General features: G+C 41.7%; 1 protein-coding gene across 5 annotated transcripts in view; it reads left to right on the forward strand.

Annotated features, from left to right (window-relative positions):
* The window catches only part of arhgef10 (Rho guanine nucleotide exchange factor (GEF) 10), a 397,136-nt gene that overhangs the window by 159,534 nt on the left and 216,427 nt on the right, over positions 1-21,175 (forward strand). For all 5 annotated transcript variants that reach the window (XM_041187543.1, XM_041187546.1, XM_041187548.1 and 2 more), the window contains 6 exons: positions 2,509-2,617; positions 7,257-7,369; positions 8,853-8,930; positions 10,836-11,015; positions 14,028-14,144; positions 17,329-17,421. In XM_041187543.1, the coding sequence (XP_041043477.1) occupies positions 2,509-2,617; positions 7,257-7,369; positions 8,853-8,930; positions 10,836-11,015; positions 14,028-14,144; positions 17,329-17,421 (690 nt within the window). The remainder of the gene's footprint in view (positions 1-2,508; positions 2,618-7,256; positions 7,370-8,852; positions 8,931-10,835; positions 11,016-14,027; positions 14,145-17,328; positions 17,422-21,175) is intronic.

Raw genomic sequence — 21,175 nt, forward strand, 5'->3', positions numbered from 1 at the left:
TAGTAGAAAATTAAGAGACAAAAGGGAGGGAGAAACTTAAAACAATCACGATCACGAGAGGAAAAAATACTTGGAAAAACTAATGGGACTAAAGGCTGACGGGTTGACCGGACCTGATGGCCTGCATCCTAGGGTCTTAAAAGAAGTGGCTGAGAGATGGTGTAACCTCCCAAAATTCCCTAAATTCTCAAAAGGTCCCAGGGGATTACAAAACCACAAATGTAATATCTCTATTCAAGAAAGGAGGGAGACAGAAGGGATGAAATTGTAGGCCAGTTAGCCTAAAACCTATCATTGGGAAAATGCTGGCTTTGTGAAAGGGAAATTGTGTTTGACTAACTTATTAGAGTTGTTTGAGGATGTAACAACAGGATGGATTAAGGGGAAACAGTAGATGTAGCATATTTGGATTTCCAAAAGGCATTTGAAAATGTTCCACATAAAAGGTGCCCAAGATAAGAACTCATGATGTTGGGGATGATGTATTAGCTTGGATAGGGAATTGGCTAACTAGCAGGAAATGGGGTTGGGATAAATGGGTCAATTTCACCTTGGCAGACAGTAATTAGTGGAGTGCCACAGACATCAGTGCTGGGGTCTCAGCTATTTATGATCTATATTAATGAATTGGATGAAGGGATTGACTATTATAGTCAAATTTCATGATAATGCAAAGATAGGTAGGAAAGCAAGTTGTGAAGAAGATGCAAAGAATCTACAAAGGGATATAGATAGGTTAAGGAACTGGGCAAAAGAATTGGCAGGTTTGGTATAATGTGGGAAAGTTTTCTACTTTGGTAGGAAGATTAGAAAAGCAGGATGTTATTTAATTGGATAGAGACTGCAGAATGCTGTAGTACAGTGTGATCTGGGTGTCCTTGTACATGAATCACAAACAGTTAGCATTCAGGTACAGCAAGTAATTAGGAAGGCAAATGGACTGTTGGCTTTTATTGCAAAGGGGATGAGTATAAAAGTTAGGAAGTTTTGCTACAACTGTGCAGGACATTGGTGAGACCGCACCTAGTGCACTTACATTGGAAGCAGTTCGGAGAATGTTCGCTAGGCTGATTCTTGGGATGAAGAGGTTGTCTTATGAGGAAAGGTTGGAGTTTAGAAGAATGTGAGGTGACCTTATAGAACCATATAAGATTCTGAGGGCGTTTGATGGTAGATTTCTGAGAGGATGTTTTGCCTCATGTGGGAATCTAGAACTAGGGAGCACGGTTTCAGAATAAGGAGTCTAATTAAGAGACAGGTAAGATTTTTTTTTCTTTAGGAAGGTCATTAGTGTTTGGAATTCTCTTCCCCAGCAAGCAGTGGAGGCTGGGTCATTGAAATATTTAAGGCTAAGTTAGACAGATTTTTGATCTACAAGGGAGTCCAGAGTTATGGGGTGGGGGGCAAGCAGGGAGGTGGAGTTAAGGCTGCGAACAGATCAGCCATGATTGTATTAAATTGCGGACTAGGCTCGAGGAGCCAAATGGCCTACTCCTCCTATTTCTTATGATCATATGACCTTATGTTTGACTGCTTGTCTGACACCCAGTATCGGATAAAATTTCCTTAAAAAACTGGGAAGACCGAATCCCGCCACAATTATATCGGTGCCATCACTAAGACTGCCTACTTGCATCACTGAAACATCACCTGAATCCACCCCTACCTTATCCACACCTTTGTTCACTTGAGACTTACCTACTTAATGCACTCCTGGCTGGCACCTCACTTTTAACCCTCCATAAACTTGAAGTCATCCAAAACTCGCCTGCTTGTATCCTAACGCGCTCCAAGTTTCATTCACCCACTGTCCTTATGTTCGCTGACCTACACTGTCTCCTGGCTGAGCAATGCCTCAGCTTTAAAATTCTCATCTTTGTTTTCAAATTCGTCCATGGTTTATTCCCTGCGTATCTCTGTAATCTTCTCCAGCCCTACTCTGAGACCTCTGCTTTCCTCCCATTCTGGCCCCTGGCACATCCCCGATTTTAATCACTCCACCACTGTAGGCTGTGCCTTTAGCCGCCTAAGTTCTGGAATTCCCTCCCTTAACCTCTCTGCCTCTTTGGTCTTTTAAGATGCTCTTTAAAATCTACCTCTTTTTAATCTGCTCTAATACCTCCTTACGTGACTTGGTGTCAAATTTTGTTTTGTTAATGCACCTCAAGACATTTACTACATTAATGTGTGTACATTTAACACCTTTTTATTGTTGAAATTCGGTGCAATCAGACACTATCATGGATGGTAAAAATACTCTGAATATTCAGCAGGGAAATTAAGCCAACTGTAGCATCTTTACTGCAGGCTTGACAAAGAGAATTAATTCAGCACACAGACGCACAATTGAACCAGAGTCCATCCTGACCCCTGCAGCCCAGTTACACATAAGAAAATTTCACTGAGCCAGCAGGGATTGTGATTACTTGAATGTTTTTGACTTCCAAAGTTCAAATGTAACATCATCTCATGCATCCTGAGCATGCTAAATATTTTGTTAACTTCCAGATGCAACAGCTAATGAAAGCTGCAAAGGAAGGTACTAAAGATGGATTAGAAAAGACTAAAGCTGCTGTTCTTAAAAGGGGACGCTCGTTCATTAAACACAGGTATCAAGGTGAGTGGGAGAAGTAGATATGCTGCAGAGCAAAGCACAAGTACATTATCAATTTCAATCTCTAGCAAGAAGGCAAATACATTTTTCAAACGCTTTGGGCTAGTCAGAGTATTAGAAATTTTTTTAAAAACTGATTATAGAATGCCATAAACTTGCTGAATGTTTTCAATTTTGCTATTTAATGCTGCTGTCGCTCCCCCAGACACACTCCTGCATTTGAACGAGTCACTGACTGGTGATGAGGACTGTGAACCCTGAGTTATTCTCACCCTCCGCTGAGTTCACTTGCTGTGTCCCCACCATTATTCTGGTTGAACCTCCTGTGTGATTCAGTTCCACTCTCTGCTGTGCACTTGCTCATCCAAACCAACAGGCCAGCCTCAAGTGCAAAAAGCTAAACACAGCCTAAAAAGTTTTTAAGTGCTGCAACTAATTAATTGTTCACCGTTAATTTCCTGTAAAACTTGGCCATCTATAACAAAGTAAAAATGAAACTGTTAACAGTCCCACCAGATTGCCATTTGGCTTAATCAGGATCTGGAGTTTAGCTTTGATATCTGGTTTCAACCCAGGGAGGGTAGTAGATAATTCTAAATTAGAACCATTGGAACACAAAAATAGCTAGTAGCTTGTTAACTTTCATTTCACCAGAGCAGAAAATGAACTCGTATTCAGTGCAGTTTACAAACCTAGTTCCACATCATTTTCATTACCGTTATTTGCAAGAACGCTCTAATTTCTTGAATAGGTTTCCCCAATGCCTTTTAGGAGCTTAGCAATGCGGACTCATTCATTATATTTCTTTTGGAGTGGAGGGGCACTAAACAGTGCCTGCTCATCCACCTTATTATGGGATGGGGAGAGGGTGTGTTGTTAAGTAATGCTGACCAGTCCACTTCATTACACAGAGGAAGATAAACATTGACTACTAGTCCTGTTTATTATGGAAATTGCTTGTTAAATAGAACTGAAGATGTAATAAACTTTAATCAGAAGGTCTGTACCTGGGTGGGAGCAGGAAATAAATATTTGGTTTATTCAGTAAGAAATTCTGAATTGTAGCTTTTAAAGCACAGAAGATGGGCCACTAACTGAGATGATTTAAGCCAGATCTCAGCTCAGCAGAAAGTGACGTGTTTAACCTGCATATCGAAAATTGTAGTCCGGAAAAACACTTGGAACAATGATGGATTTTAGGGGCATGCTACTTGGTTGGCCCTTTTCATTCAGGTAAGGAGCAGATACACGATGCAAGCTGAGATATTGGAGCCACCACAGCCACCATTGTGATGAGTAGGCCTGTGCAAGGAAATCCTTAGGAGGCATTTCTAATCCACATTGTCTGGCAAAGTGGTATGAAGAAATTTGACTTTTTAAAAATGATATATTTATTGAGTAAGTGTACCTCATCGCTTTTCTTTTGTAGAGTTCCCTCCACCCAAAACCAACTACCCTCTTCCTAGTAGAATATTCCTGTACCAACTTGTTAATATGGCCAAAAATAGAAGCAGTGCTTAATGTGGTGCCTGTGATCGACTGGAGAATGGCTGTTGCAGGCAATGGAAATGTTAAAACTCATGCAATAAATGGCAGCTCTTCTGAGAATGGAGGTGAGGCACGTTGCAGGGATAGTGTATCCTTCATGGGACACAGGTTGTAGCTGACCACAAGTATTAATGTTTATACTTAGTGCTGAGGAACGGAATGTTTTCAATTTACTATGCCGCTTTGACTGCGAATCAATGCAAACAAAGCATCTGTCCTGCTGTGGTTGCTGTAGAGTTAATCGCATGCTTAATGAAGTTAAAAAAGCTGTAATAACTTCCCTGAGAAGTGAGAAGAAATGGCAATCCTAGGAACCTTCATCTTTTTGGCTTTAAATTTAACCCTTTTGGAAAGAAATTTCCATGAGAGAAGTTTTATTTTTCCATAAGTCATAGTTAGGAACTTAGCAGGGCAGAGTCATCCATTTTATTTCAGCTCACAGGTGCACACCAACATGTGGCACCATAGACGCTCTGCCAAGCCAATATTCACCCCCTGGTCAATTATAGGACTTGGAAGCAGGAGTACGCCATTTAGCCCTCGGAGCCTGCTCTGCTGTTCAATAAGATCATAACTGACCTGATTGTGTCTCAGCTCCAATTTGCTGCCTGCATCCCATACCCCTTGACTCACTTATATAAAAGCAAAATACTGTGGATGCTGGAAATCTGAAACAAAACAGAAAATGCTGAAAAAACTCAGCAGGTCTGACAGCATCTGTGGAGAGAAAGACAGAGTTAATGTTTCGAGTCTATATGACTTCTTCAGAGCTAAAGAGAAGTAAAAATGTGATGAAATTTATATTGTTTAAGGGAGGTGGAGCAGGTGAAGCTGGATAGAAGGCCAGTGATAGGTGGAGGCAAAGGAGAGATTGACAAAGCTGTCATGAACAAAAGGACAAAGGGGTGTTAATCGTAGTGATACTGGCTAAAGGAGGTGTTGATGGTGGCATTAAGGTCAGAGAGCAGAATGTGGTAATAGCAGGACAAGAGTAAGCACTCTGGAAAGAACAGCATGAACAAGTGACAGATGGCCCAGGTGTGGTGGGGGGAGGGGGTGGTGGTGGGAAAAAAGATTGAAAATAAGATAAGAGGTGGGGATAAAACAATGAAAATAAATAAAAATAAGTGGATAAAAAATAAAAATTAAAAAATTAAAATGAATGTTGAAACAAGGGATAAAAAAAAGAGTGAAGATGGAGAAGAGAGTTTATGGTCTGAAGTTGTTGAACTCAATGTTTAGGCACATCACAGTCTTCTGGGCTTATCAGAAGAGGAGCTGTTTCTCCATTTTGCATTGGGCTTCACTGGAACATTGCAGCAGGCCAAGGACGGACATGTGGGCATGAGAGTAGGATGGTGTGTTAAAATGGCAAGCGACCGGAAGGTCTGCGTCATGCTTGCAGGGACAAACTGAAGGCATTCTGCAAAGCGATCACGCAGTCTGCGTTTGGTCTCTCCAATGTAGAGGAGACTGCATTGGGAGCAGTGAATGCAGTAGACCAAATTGAAGGAGGTGTAAGTCAAGCACAGCTTCACCTGAAAGGAGTGTTTGGGCCTTTGGATGGTGAGGGGGGAGGAGGTAAAGGGGCGGATGTTGTATGTTCAGTAATTGCATTGTTAGGTGCCGTGGGAGGGGGGTGAGGTGTTGAGGTTGGTGGAGGAGCGGACCAGGCTGTCCTGGAGGGAACGGTCCTTATGGAATGCCAACAGGGGGCGTGAAGGGAAGATGTGTTTTGTGTTGGCATCATGCTGGAGTTGGCGGAAATGACGGAGGATGATCCTTTGAATGTGGAGGCTGGTGGGGTGAAAAGGGAGGACAAGGGGGACCCTATCGTGGTTCCGGGAAGGAGAGGAAGATGTGAGGGCAGAGGCGTGGAGATGGGTCGGACACGGTTGAGGGCCTTGTCAACCACAGTGGGTGGGAAACCTTGGTTAAAGAAGAAGGCAGACATGTCGGAAGCACCATTTTGAAAAGTGGCATCGGAACAGATGCGATGGAGGTGAAGGAACTGAGAGAATGGGACGGAGTCCTTACAGGAAGCAGGGTGTGAGGGGCTATAGTCAAGGTAGCTGTGCTGGGCTTGTAGTGAATATTGGTGGACAGCCTATCACTAGAAATGGAGACGGAGAGGTCAAGGAAGGGAAGTGTCGGAGTTGGACCATGTGAAGATGATGGAGGGGTGGAAAATGGAAGCAAAATTGATCAATTTTTCCAGGTCCAGAAGAGAGCATGAAGCGGCACCGTAACAGTCATTGATGTACCGGAGAAAAGGGGACCTCAGTAGGACTGGAACAAGGAATGTTCATATACCTCATAAAGAGACAGGCATAACTGGGGCCCATGCGGGTACCCATAGCCACACCTTTTATTTGGAGGAAGTGAGACAAGTTTATGGAGAAATTGTTCAGTGAGAGAACAAGCTGAGCCAGATGGAGGAGACTGTAAAACCTGAAAGGTTAGTTAAACCAGAGGTTGCCAGCCTCATTAAAACATTTAAATTGCCGACCCATCTCCTGTGAGCAGATTAGTTGCCTGTCCCTTGTCCCACCTCCATAACACCTGGAAGTGGATGGTGTTTGTGTCTGGCTTCTGATTGTTACAGTTGCAATATTTGACCTGAACCCAAACCAACCATTTTTGTTTGCTAAAATTCAGCCTATGTCTCACAGGGACATTGGACATAGGAGCAAGAGTAGGCCATTCAGCCCTTTGTACCTACCCTGCCATTCAATAAGATCATGGCTGATCTGGTTGAAGTCTCAACTCCTCTTTGCCTTCGGCGCACCCCCCATAACCCTTGACTCCTTTGTCCATCAAATATCAGTCTAACTCTACCTTGAATAAATTCAATGAACCAATCTCCACTGCTTTCTGGGGAAGAGAATTCCACATACTAATGACCCTTTAAGAGTAAAAAAAATTCTCCTCATCTCCATCTTAAACGGTAGATCGCTTATTCTCAAACTGTGCCCTCTGGTTCTTGTCTCTCCCACAAGTGGTAACATCCTCCTGGTATCTACCCTATCAAATCCCCTCAGGATCTTTATGTCTTATAACATCACTGACCTTTATTTGTACACTTTTTCTTCAGATCACAGGTTTGGATGTCTGGAAGAAGAAGAGCAGAATCTCTTTATTGATGTCGACTGCAAACATCCAGAGCCAGTAATGACGCCCATGCCTGAGGGTTTGACACAGCAACAGGTACCTGCTTATAGATTTGCATGATTTCCAGTATAAACCCTGAGTACCAACATGTCAGAAAAACAGCAACATAGAAGAAGTGCATTGTAACCTTGTCTTGTGCAACATGATTGCCAAGCTCTGCAGGAGTGTTCTGTGATTTACTGCATAAATTAAGATACTGATAGCATTCTGTAGAATAAATCAGGTTTTCTTGCTGTGCTTTCCTGCTTTATGTTAAAGCACAAAATGTTCGCATACAATACAGCCAGTTGAGACTCATTCTGATTTTATCTAACACATTTTAAAGGAGAAACTCTCAAGTAAAGCTAGAAATCACTGACAGGAAAAGGAGAAGAGTAGAAAAAGAAAGTTAGAAGTGTAACCAAAAGGAAATATCTTGTTTGTCTGGGAAAAAAGGAATTTTAAAATCATTTACTATTTTGTTTAAACTATGATTTTTAAATTCCTATTCTTTCTTGACGTTTATACATTTAATTTTTCAAAATAGTCCTTTTATTGATTTGTAAGACATTCAAATCCATGTAGTCTCAGGTGTTATATTGAAATTTAAGCAGCTCTGCAATGACTCATCAACTACAATTGAAGAATTGAAAAAATTATACCTATGACAGGTAACTTCTTCTTGAGTTCTCAGTCCAAAGGCAACTCTGACCCACAGCGTTATGACCTCCACCACGGATAGGACAAGGAGGCAAGGAAAGTCCCAAATTCACCCCAGCCGAATCGGAGATCGAACCCCATGCTGTTGGCACTAAAATGATCCACACTGACCACCCAGTCTCCGAAGGAGTCTATAAATTGCTGTAGCAACATACACTTTTACACATGTATTCTAGTCTGGAGCTATGGATAGTGATGGCAGAGGCTCCAGTTTCTTTCCTTCACGTGGCTGACCAGGAATCTTTCCTGTTCTTACCACATGCCATTGGTGTGTGTTGGAAGGACTTACAAGTTGATATTCAACCTGTTTTGCCACGTTATGAATGCACCTTCCTTGACCATCAAGTCCTGGAGTGGGAATTGAACCCAGGGCTTCTGGTTCAGAAGCAGGGATGCTACACGCCACACCACAAGAACCTCCAACAGCTAACTTAACATTCTCTATTTTAAGAATTACCTTTTGAAATTGAAATCATGTGTTACTTGTGAACTGCAGATCAACCTTGTGAAAATTATTTTGAATCAGGTTGTAAAATTCTCTGCTTGAAATTTCTGGATTTGAATGCAATAGGTATTTCACAAGTGATCCAGTCATTGCTTCAGAGCTCCACCACTTGCATTTTTTTAGGTTTTATTATTTCTGTATTGTTGAACTGCTCATGGGTGAGTTTAACCTTTTAAAACGGTTTAATTATAATATTTGCATTTGTGTTACAAAATTAGGTTGCCATATTTAATCAAGTCTACATTTAATTCCATTCTTTAAACTCTTTTTAGTAAATTCTGGCTAACTTAAGAATGAAATTTATTTTTGGAACAGGTTGTCCGACGATACATTCTTGGTTCAGTTGTTGAAAGTGAGAAGAACTATATGGATGCGTTAAAGCGAATTCTCGAGGTAAGCTGGAGCACAAAGAAAGCTAAGCTTCTCCTGTTGGATTTTTGTTACTGGGTTTTGGATTGCCATGGCAACCAGAAGTTGTATTTTTAAACCATTGGAGCCTCAGCCATTCACAATTTTTTTTCACAAACTAAATCTTACAAAATGGTGACCTGGGAATGAGTAATCTCAAAAATTGATGGGATGAGTAAGCAGGATTCATTTACAAAGGTCTCCAAATATCAGGCTAATGTTACTGCTTGGAAAAGACTTCCATGTATCTTCACATTTTTTTTAAAGCTGTATACATCATAAAGGTTCTGGGAGTGGATTATCTCAATTTACAAGCTTTCTTCTGTCAGTGATTCTGGTCATGACAAACATTGATCAGTGTTTCATGAAAATCAGGAGGAATTAATGTTGTGTGTAACCACTGGAAGTTTATTAAGTGGTCAGCTGTAGTTGATTACTTGGAAATAAGAGTCACTGCGTGACATATAATTATAAGTCTTTATGTTCAAAAGTGGAGCAGCTCTTACCCACTCAGCCAGTTTGAATTCTGGGACTGCAAGAAGCTTCAATACTTTTTGGCTGTTAAATGCACCATTTGTGGGGGGCGGGGGGTTGTAACATATTGGTAATGTTACTGGACTAGTAATCCAGAAGTCCAGGCTGATGCTGTAGAGGTGTGAGTTCAGATCCCACCATGGCAGCTGAGGGAGTTGAAATTCAATGAATTAATAAATCTGGAATAAAATGTTAGTCTCACGAATAATGATCATGAAACAACTGGATTATCCTAAAATCTCATTCACTGATGCTCTTCAAAATCTGGTATCCTTACTTGGTCTGGCCTACAAGTGGCTCTAGCTTCACAGTTAAGTGGCTGACTCATACAACATAGTGGCTTGCTATAATTTATCAAACACTGCTACAGAAAAAAAGTCCTGTGGTGTACATGCACTACAGTGGTTCAAGAAGGCACCTATCATCACTTTCTCAAGGAAAATTAGGGATGGGCAAAAATGTTAGCCTCATCAGCAATGGCCACATCGCATGAATTAATTTTACAGGTGGGTGTATTACTCCACCACCACCACCACCACCCCCACCACCCCCCCCACCCCCCCCGCCCCCCCTTTGAGTTGACCAACTCTCAAAAAGGCCGCTTTGCAGCGATAGTACGCTGGGTTAGCCTTAACGAGCTGAGAGTGAGACTCCCATCCCTCAGGCAAAGGAAGTCCCATCCTCAAGCTGCTGCCAATCAGATTATCCTATCAGCAATGGCACAATTGCAAGCAGTCCCAAGGAAAAAATCCTTGGAGGCCAGACTTACATGCAAGTTCAGGGTTTCTGGTCAGGGAAGGATGGGGGACCCTAAGGAGGGGGTGGGGAGGTTAGGGTCCTGGAGGTTGAGATGGTGGGGCAGTCAGGGTCTGGAGACTGGGGTGAGGCACAAATGGGTGGGTACCCTCTTGGAAGGGGTGTCCTGATGTGGGTGCAGATCAACCCAGAGGAGCCCCTTCTTTCCTGCTCTTTAACCTGAGGCGGTGAAAGAGTAGGTTGGCTTCCTTTGTTCTGCCTTCCTCTGCCGCACTTATTATTGCTACGGAGGCAGAAACAACCCTTAAGTGGCCTTTAATTAGCCAGTTAAGGGCCTCTATAGGCCTTAAGAGCAGTTGGGCTGGTTGGCATCTTACCCGCCCGCCATATAATGGGGGACAGCTTGGGTGGGCAGGTCAGGGCAGTGGTGGGCTAGCCATACTCCCTATTTTATGTGTTGCCCTCCTCCGCCTGCAAATATGCTGTGGGGTACATAAAATCCCCCATATGGTGAGTGGTACTGATCGGTAGGTACTGATCAGGAAAGTTCCTGATTTGAAATTCTTTGCATAAAGTGATTTTGCCTTTCTCTCTCTACAGCAGTACGAAAAACCTCTTTCAGAAATGGATCCAAAACTGTTAAGTGAAAGGAAATTAAAAATGGTGTTTTACCGAATAAAGGAGATTCTTCAGTGCCATTCTTTGTTCCAGATTGCCTTAGCCAGCCGTGTGACTGAGTGGGACTCAGTTGAAATGATTGGAGATGTCTTTGTTGCTTCAGTGAGTGTTTGAATTAAAACCCATCATGATTGTAATTGCCGAGTCTCCGATCCTGGGGGAGTCTGTTCAGAAAGGAATATTCTGTTTTTGGAATGGGTAAAGAAACGAGCTTCAAGGTTGATCCCAGAACCAAAAGGAATGTCTGAGGAAAGATTGTCTAGCCTGGGCCTTTTTCTCTCTTGAAAGAGAATGCCTTAAGGGGATGTGAAACAAGTGTTTAAAGTTATGAAATGTTTGGATAAATTAAATCCAAGTAAGCTTTTCTGCTGTGTACAGAACATGGAATCTCTCAGACACAGTAAGGTCAACAAAAAAAAAAGGAAATGCAGCAGAATCTTTTTTAAATTAAAAATAAAAAATAAATTAAACATTTAGAACATGGTATGGGTGATGGAACAAGAAACAACGGGTATTGCAAAGAAACTAGGCAAACATTGAATTCTAAATGGGATGGATTCAGAACAGATAGCAGCTCCAAACTGGATATCTATGAGATGTTGTGGGTCATTGTGGTGTGTTACCCTACTGATAATCCAGAGGGCCAGACTAATGCTCTGGGGACACGGGTTTAAATCCCACCACGGCAGCTGGTGGAATTTGAATTCCGTTAATAAATCTGGAATGCAAAGCTGGTCGCAGTAGTGGTGACCATGACAACTATCATCTACTGTTACAAAAACCCATCTGGTTCACTGATGCCCTTTAGGGAAGGAAATCTGCTGTCCCTATCCAGTCTGGCCTACATGTGACTCCAGACACATACAAATGTGGTTGACCCTTAATTGCCGTCTGAAATGGCCCATCAAGCTACTCAGTTTCAAGAGCAGTGAGGGATAGACAACAAATGCTGGCCTTGTCTGTGACACCTACATCCCATGAATGAATAAATAAATAAATACAAATTTACAGCCAAAGGTGCTGAGTGGATGATCTATCTTGGCCTCCTCCATCACTATAGAAGCTAGTCTTAAGCCATTTCAGTTCACTCAACATGATATCAAGGAGATAACATGGATTTATCACTTCCCCATGACATTCAATGGCATTACCATCACTGAATCATGGGAGTCACCAAAAACTTAACTGGACATCCACAAAACTGTTGTGGCTATGAGAACATGTCAGAAGCTGGATATTGCCAGTGACTCAGTTCCTAATTCCCCAGCAGCTTTCACAAAGCACAAGTCAGCAATGTGATGGAATACTCTCCACTTCCCTTCATGAGTGCAGCTCAAAGAACACTCAAGTTCAACACCATCCAGGACAAAGCAGTTGACTTGCTTGGCACTCCTCATCCACCAATATCTATAAGATGCACTTCAGCAATTCTCCAAGGCTCCTTCAACAGCTCCTTCCCAATGCATGACCTCTACCACCCAGAAGGATATGGGTATTTGGCACATTTCCCTCACCCTCATCAAGTTACAGACCATTCTAACTTGAAAGTATATCTCCATTCCTTCATCATCCTAGAGCTCCCTCTCAGCGCTGTGGGAGTACACTGACCACAGACTGTGATACAGTGCATCCTTAAGGTCAATTAGGGATAGGCAATAAATGTTGGCCTTGCCAACAGCCATGTCCTGCTAATAATTTAAATGTGAATCAAATTCAGGATTATTAGTGATGTACCAATAGCATACTTTGGCTAAGGGGGCTGCACAAACCAAAGGTCCTGCCTGAAACCAAAGGTTGCTATGTTACTACACATAAAATTGCTTTAGTCGAACATAGTGATACACAATATTTAATCCATAATAGTGTAAATTTAAAGAGGGTTGTGTGCACGGTATAATTGTTTGCAAAATATATCTTACAAGACTTGCCCGCCTTTAAATGACCAGAAGTAATTTTTATTTTGTTTTGCATTAAATTTTATAAGTGATGTTATAATGAAATTAGTAGGAAATAGAATTTAATAAAATGCACATTTTTAACCATGTTGTTGACTGGAATAGCTAATTTTCTTGATTCTTGCATGATGTGGAGAGACCCTAGACACTGATGAGTAAAACATACCTAGCAACACTGTGCTCAATATCCGTGCCCTGTTTTCTATTAGATGTTTGAGAAGTTGAACATAGTAGGATAATATATTCTTAAACAGACAGGAGGAAATGGGGAGGGTATTGAAATGATGAGGACATGACAGGTATCTGATAGAGTGGAGTGGGAAGAGAGTTGGGATCAAATAAGTTGAGTATAATGAAAGAGAATTTGGAAAAGAAAGTGATGACTAAGTGTTTTAGGGGTGATGCAGCAGAAGAAAGATTGCCCTCTATTGTAATGTAGAAAATGAAATGGAATACCTTTACAAAAATATCAATAAGACTTTCTGGAAGGTTCTGCAAGTGCCAGTTTCGGACCATCAGTGATTCTTCCATTAGCTGTGTCTCACCAACAGTAATGAAATTCAAAATTATTTTTTAAAAATCATAAATGAAACTTGATTATTAAACTTAATACATTTTGATTTCTAACCTGCATGGGTGATATGATTGGACCAATTATTTCAAGGAGATTGTTTAAAGTACGACGTTCCTACAGCTTGGGACGTGACAATAGCACCATTCAGATTTGTGGCTTTTTGACCCTGTAGCTGAAACATCTGTGAAAAACAATTGCAGGACCTGGTTAGTCAGCAAAAATTAATGAACATTTTAGTGAAATGATTTAAAAGAAAGCTCACATCGTTCAATGTTTGCTCATGCAAACATCCGCAAAATCTCAACTTGAACTTTGCTCATTTTTAAGTAGGTTTTTCAAAGTGAAAATATTGTTTGTGCTTGAAACTTAATCCTTTCATCCTCAAACTCATCTAGAAAATCTTATGCAACCCAAATTCAGTTGAATACATGAAACAACTGTCTGATGATGAAAAGAAATCCTCCTGAGTTGGAGGCTAGACAAACTTAGCATTCATTTATCAAGTAAAATTTGGATTTCAGAGTGCTGAGTTACTTCAAACCAATATACTAGATTTCCAAAGCTGTAATTTTATTTCTGTTGCAGTTTTCCAAGTCAATGGTGCTTGATGCATACAGTGAATTTGTGAACAATTTTAGCACTGCCATGGGGATCATTAAGAAAGTGTGTGCCACCAAACCTGCCTTTCTGGAATTTTTGAAAGTAAGTATTTGGTAAAAAATAAAATGTTGCTTCAACTAGAAAAATGAACTGCAGGGTGCACCTTTTGGGTTGTTGTGGAGCCAAACAGGAAGAGTTGGTAATTCATTTCCAATTTTGCCAAGTGGCAGTGGAACAGCAAAATGTGTCCCCAAGCTAGGGAACAGAAAATTCACCTGAGGTCCCCCTCCTGATTTCTGGCCTGAAGCCCCAGGAGGAAAGTGCACATTGGTAAACATTGTTTGAAGACTAGATTGGATTTACTTGTGCCAACATTTGCTGTCTTGTCCATGCATGAAGGATTGTCACTGGCTGCTGATCCCCAGCAAGAGAAACATGAACAAAAAAAAGAACAAAAGCATGCAAATATATTTAACGACTGGCTTGCTAATCCAGTGGATTAATGGTGTGCAATTTCCAGCTGTTATTCCCCCGTACTCTGGGACATTCTACCCCTCCATCTTGTTAAACTCTTTCCACCTTCAAAATCCTCCTGTTAATCTAATGTTTTGGTGACTCCTTTCATCACTTTCCCTAGTTATCATCGCACTGCTGTTTTTGGCTTTGCCCTCAATTGTGAAGAGCCTTCAGGTGCTGCACTGCATTGTAAAGATGTTTTTTAAGTAGAACTAAATATTTTTCTGAATCATTGGTTTCAATTTTATTCTATAGCACTTGGTTAACAATGAAGCAAAGTGTATTTTTAACACATGTTCTGTAGGTTGTACTGTATTTAAATGTATTTACTGTATTTCAAAATAGTCACTGCCTCTGCATTCTCTTCTATACGAATATTTTCAAAGTATATTTACAGCTTCGAATGGTAATCTCAAAGCTCGTACACTGGAGGTGTATAGTGACAACCTCTGTACTAATTTCAGGCACAATTTTATTTATTCTCTTTATGTGGGCATTGCTATCAAAGCTGGCATTTATTGCTTATCTCTAGTCACCCTTAAGAGGGTATTATTGATACACCTGAATGGCATGCTGGACCACTTCAGAGGGCAGTTTTGAGTCAAATATTAACTCTGACTGGATTTGGCCATGAGTGACCGGTTTGGTTGTTATGACAGACTGAACAAACTTGTGGTCACTTTTGCTGACATCAGGTTTATAACCAGATTTTTATAACTGAACCCAAATTGGCAAATTGTCATGGTGGGACTTGAACCCAAGTTCTCTGTTCTCTGGATCATTAGGACCAGGCCTCTAGGTTACTGTAACCTAATAACTAGTTCTCAGTCTATTATTATGTAAAGAATTGGCACCGTTACTAATAAAGCTGTCAATTGCAATCAAGATCTATTTGGGAGATTATATGTACAATATATTAAACTAGCAGATGTTGGTTGTGCTCCAGATGTCACATTTTGTTACAGGCCAAAAGGTATTAAAAACCCAGTCGTTTTATGTTGTGCTCTTTCGAACTCTAAACATAAATTGAAAACCTGTCATAATTGACCCCAATACCAGCAGTTTATAACCAGCTATGATTACCTACTTTTGCCTTGAAAGAGTGCTGAGTGATGGCCTTAAAAGTACTGGAAAACACCCATGGCCCTGCTGAGGACCCCCCAATTATCCACAGGAGAATTATGCAAATTTCGTAAAATCTTTAGAAATTAATGAGTTGCACATCAATGGGAATCATCTGGGATCCAAACACCCAAGTATTGCTGAACGAAAAATTAGTTCTGATGCAGTTGCAATGATAACTGTTTGGTGAAGCGTAACAAGAGGAAAAAGAAATTGCAAGACAGGACTTCTACTGTAGTGCTGACTTCCACAGCTATGGAATCACTGAGTTCACTAACTACAGTTCACAGTAGCTTGACCTGTAAGCTATCAATTTTGTCTGTAGCTAATTATCTAATGTTACCTGATGTTGTTATGCAAGGTGCTTACACTTGTAAATTCACCTTTTGTACACCTGTTCAAAATTGGGCAAACTTCATTTAAAATATTCAACCTTTTCAGCTGCTTATTTTTTGTAAGGTTAGCACCGTTTCTTAGTTTAGATGATGAGTGGGATACCTGCTCCTAGTTGTTGCTCGGCCATTCACAGGAACAGTGATATGTCTTCCACACTCCCTTTCATGCAGCAACTAGTTGTTCTTTGACTTGCCCCTTTCACCTGTGACTTAGATAAGAAATTGGATTTTTGTGGAGAACGCTAGGCTCATATCCAGTCCCTACCAACCCATACTACAGTCCATTGGTCACCTAACAATATGGTTTATAGAATAATACAGCCCTATCTGGCAACCCCGAGGGTCCTACTATATGCAATCTTTTACCTGTGACAGGTTAAGGAGTGCCAGTAACGGTTAAATTTACGGTTTATTAGGGTAAACATTTCGTCATCACTGCCTGAGTGGTAATCTGACAGATTGGATGGCTGATCCATTATTAGACCCACTGCACAACTGGACCCCTGGAGTCATAACGGGGCCATGTGAGGCTGAGATAAGAGGGTCCCAATCCTTTACATTTTCTCTTTGTACCTAAAGATCCAGTCATGACTGTAAAAGTTGCTGTTAACCCTCAGCCATGCATTCAGATCAGATCCTGTCACACACAGCCCTCAACCCTCCCAGCACCAACATCAAATCTTCGGCTTCCTCTGAACCACAACGCCTTTGGTTTCATCTCTGTGAGTTGGTAGCAGGAGGACTCTCTTCCCCTTCCTGTTTCCTCCTCAAAATTCAGGTAGTATGGGTTGAACCATTATGGAAGAGAACCCAGTTCAAGAAATTCAGTTACTCCATGAAGTGTGAAGAAATCCTTGCAAATCATATTCCTGTCCCTGGGTCCATACTCCCACCACACCTCATGCATTAAGCATCTGGAGGACCTTTCACCCCACTGATTGTCCCGAAAGCTCGGCTGGCCCTCCATGCAGTGGTGCATTGGGAAAACGTAACAATATACCTCAGTAATGCTGTCATGCGTTGTCCATGTCCCAAAATACTCTGGAAAGGACTGTCTTTGCCATGTTTACAGTGCTCTGCCCACTTTTTGTTGAGTGCATCATGTCTCAATGAATCTTAAAGGAGATATAGAGTAATTTATTTTAAACACAGTTGAAAGGCTTTATTCTAAAATACCTTAGTTAAACTTACCATATGGGTCATTTGGTTGCAGTACCTGCTTGCTGTACTAAATGTGTATTCTTCCTCACCAGCAATGCCATGAGTCAAGCTCTGATCGCATTACGTTGTATGGATTAATGATGAAGCCAATTCAACGTTTTCCACAATTCATTCTTTTGCTACAGGTAAACATATTGATCTTGATGCAAATGGAGTCACTTTTTGTCTAATATGGTACAGCATTGGGAAATAATTTATTTTCTGTTATTGTCTTGAGAATGAGTCTTAGCAGTAAGATTCACGAATACTTTTCTTTTGATCCCAACTTGAAATGAATCTCTCCATAGCAGATGATGACCATATCCATAGATGATGTGTTACTGATATTTAATTGTTACCAACTCTTGGTGTGCCACTTGGAGCTGGAGGAGATGTTAACTTCAGTGTACCATTTATAATTGATGGAAGGACTAGATTTCCATAAGTCTACACACTTAGGATTGGAGTAGTGATGGCAGGAATTTTCGAAACTTTAGAGAGAATCCCTGAATCTCAGGCTAGTTGCTTCAAAACAGCAAACAAAATGAAAGAACCATAGCCTGGATTTTTGCCACAATGGAGGTCTCTTGGTTGTGGTGAAAATGGTGTAATTGCCCAAAAATCGCAAGTCCCTCCCCTGAACACAGCACTTCCCATTTTCACGGGGATGGGAGTGGTTTGTGTTTCACACTTGCGCGTTTTTTGGAGGCAGCTGGCCATTTAAATCATCAGCTTCCTCCACTCAAATGGGATTTTGGCAGCCTTGGAGTGTGAGACCTCAAGTGCGCAGAGTATGCCTAGTATGGGCAGGTCCGAACTTTGTGTATTTGTTTGGATAGCCAGGGTACCCCTTTGGAGAGGTAAGATAACCCTTTGGATATGGTGCCGGGACATCTTTGGGGGTGGTCAGGTGCCCTGTGGTGGAGGTAAGGTGTCCTTTGGAATTGTTAACAGTGGGCATAAATGTGCGTAAAATGTGCATAACCACATTAACTGTCAAGCTTATTGGAACTGTTGGCAAGGGGACCTGTCAAGAGAACCTGTCAAAAGTGTCAGGAGGAACTGTCAAAACACCTGTCAAATGGGCCTGTAAAGTCATTTAAAATTCATGCCCTTTAAATTTTTTTTGAAAAAAGAGTGGAGCATTTTTAAAAAATCATTGTTTGCAATTTCACTCTGTCTATTGACATAAGCCTGAAGGCTTCCATTACTAGATTACTGCTGCATGATTGATTTCACAACCATCCATTATTACAGTAGGGTGCCTGCCATTTCACAGTTTGACAGCTACAAGTAGTTATAGACTCCTTGAAGTGGGGCTATTAATTTTAATGCTTGTTGTTATAAACGAATGTGCACTTGAATAAAATGTTTGTTGTTATAAGGCTTTACGTAGTTGAAGGAATGTAAATACAGTATACCAATTTTTATGAATGTGAGTGGCTTTTTCAATATGATGAAGTCTGCAATAGACACAACTTTATAGAACTCTATTTGATCTCATCTCTGCACAGGTCCTGAGATCTGTCCATCATAGATACTAGGTGAGTTGGTGTGGTAAATGTAAGGGTAAAGGATAAAGGGTAGGAGAGGATGGGTTGATATGAGTTGGTAGTAAGTTGACAAAGGGGCTATAAAGGGCCATAGGATGGTTTCAGGGGCATGGGTTGGCATGGAGGGTGAGAGCCATGGTAGGTGGGTACAGGGGCATAGGTTGACATGGAGGGTATGGGGAGATGTGGGGTTGGGTACAGGGGCATAGATTGGTATGGAGGGTGTGATGGGTTATGAGCTGTGCACAGGGAATGAGATGGCATCTGTTGGCATGGATGCAGCATGGGGAATATGTGGGGGTGGAAAGGAGGTTGAGGGCTGGAGGGAAGTTTCATGTTTCACTCTTTTTAAAAAAATTAAAAAAAATTTTGGACAAGGTGCTGGAGCCCCAAGGCAGGTCTTCCGCTCAGCCCGCCTCAGCACCGGCATCCTCCTCACTGCTCCCAGGGTTACCTGCCCCGACTGAAAATCTGACGTCCAGGCAGCCATTTTTAAAAGCCGGGTTCGCTGAGCCAGGCATTCTCCCGACTCTGCGCACCTGACTCACGGACAAAAATCCAGGTCTGTGTCTTCCGATAGATCTGAAATTTGTCTTTTACATCGGAGACCTGAGTTCAAACGTAGCCCAAACTTTTGAAATGAAACCTTCTGTATCCTCTATGAAATGAATTTGAAGAGACTCAAACCAGTTCCGAGGTCAAACGCATAATGCAATTCCAGTTGACCCAAGAGTTACGGTATGGTTGTTCAAAATGAAAACATTGGTGTGTTTGGGGGTGATTTTCTGAAATTAGACTGGAGACATGCTGCATGGTTGAACAATGTTTCAGCTTACCTGTGTTGCATGATGCCTGATACACAAAAGTATGCAATTCCCTAGCAATTATGTGCCTCATCTTGCTGACCCTGACACACAGTTATTTAATTTTCAATCAAAAAGCAGAATAATGCAGATGCTGGAAAACTGAAATAAAAACAGAAAATGCTGGGGGAAAAAAGCTTAGCAGGTTAGGCAGCGGGAGAGTAGAGCAAGGAGCTGAATTAATGTTTCAGGTCTGTGACCTCCATCTGAACCAGGAATGGTAGAGATGTAATAGGTTTTGATCAAGGGGTGAGGACTCTGCGTCTATACTCGATGGAGTTTAGAAGGATGAGGGGGATCTGATTGAAACTTACAGAATACTGAAACGCCTGGATAGAGTGGACGTGGGGAAGATGTTTCCATTAGTAGGAGAGACTAGGACCCGAGGGCACAGCCTCAGAGTAAAGGGAAGACCTTTTAGAACAGAGATGAGGAGAAACTTCTTTAGCCAGAGATTGGTGAATCTATGGAATTCATTGCCACAGAAGGCTGTGGAGGCCAGGTCATTGAGTGTATTTAAGACTGAGATAGATAGGTTCTTGATTGGTAAGGGGATCAAAGGTTATGGGGATAAGCTGGGAGAATGGGGTTGAGAAACTTATCGGTCATGATTGAATGGTGGAGCAGACTCGATGGGCCGAATGTCCTAATTTCTGCTCCTATGTCTTATGGTCTTATGGGTGGGGACAAAAGGCAATAAGATGGAAGACAGGAGAGACTGAATGACAGAAAAGTTAGTCCTCCAGGGCCAAAGGGAATGGTGATGGAGCAAAAAAAGAAACAAAAACAAAAGATGTGCCTAGAGCAGGTGTGCTACTAACTGACAGGAAAAAAGTGAAACAAGCAAAGAAAAGAAAACAAAATGGGGACCGAATTTGTGGTCTGAGGTTGTTGAACTCAATTTTGAGGCCAGAAGGCTACAAAGGGATGAGGTGCTATTCCTGAAGCTTATGTTGAGCTTTGCGGGAACAGTGCAGCAGGCCAAAGGCGGTGATGTCAGCGTTCAAGCAAGGTGGAGAATTAAAATGACCGGGCACCAGAAGCTCAGGGTCATGTGTGCACACTGAATGGAGGTATTCCACAAAGTGGTTACCCAATCTACTTTTGGTTGCCCCAGTGCAAAGGAGACCACATTGTGAGCAGTGAATGCAGGAGACTAGATTGAAAGAAGTGCACACAAATTGCCACTTCACCTGGAGGAAGTGTTTGGGGCTTTTTGGACAGTGTGAGGAGAGAGGAGGTCAAAGGCCAGATGTTATACCTCCTGCGTTTGTATGGGAAGGTGCCATGGAAAGGGGACGCAGTATTAGGGGTGACTGAGGAGTGAACCAGGGTATCATGAAAGGGAACGGTCCCTTCGGAATGCCAAAAAAGGAGGGGAGAGGATGTGTTTTTTAATTAGGCACTTTATAACCTTCTGGCCTCAGCAGAGAGTTCAACAGTTTCAGACTGTAAACCCGGACCCCCATTTTGTTTCCTTTGCT

Source organism: Carcharodon carcharias, chromosome 5 (genome assembly GCF_017639515.1).
Source record: "Carcharodon carcharias isolate sCarCar2 chromosome 5, sCarCar2.pri, whole genome shotgun sequence".
NCBI lineage: Eukaryota > Metazoa > Chordata > Chondrichthyes > Lamniformes > Lamnidae > Carcharodon > Carcharodon carcharias.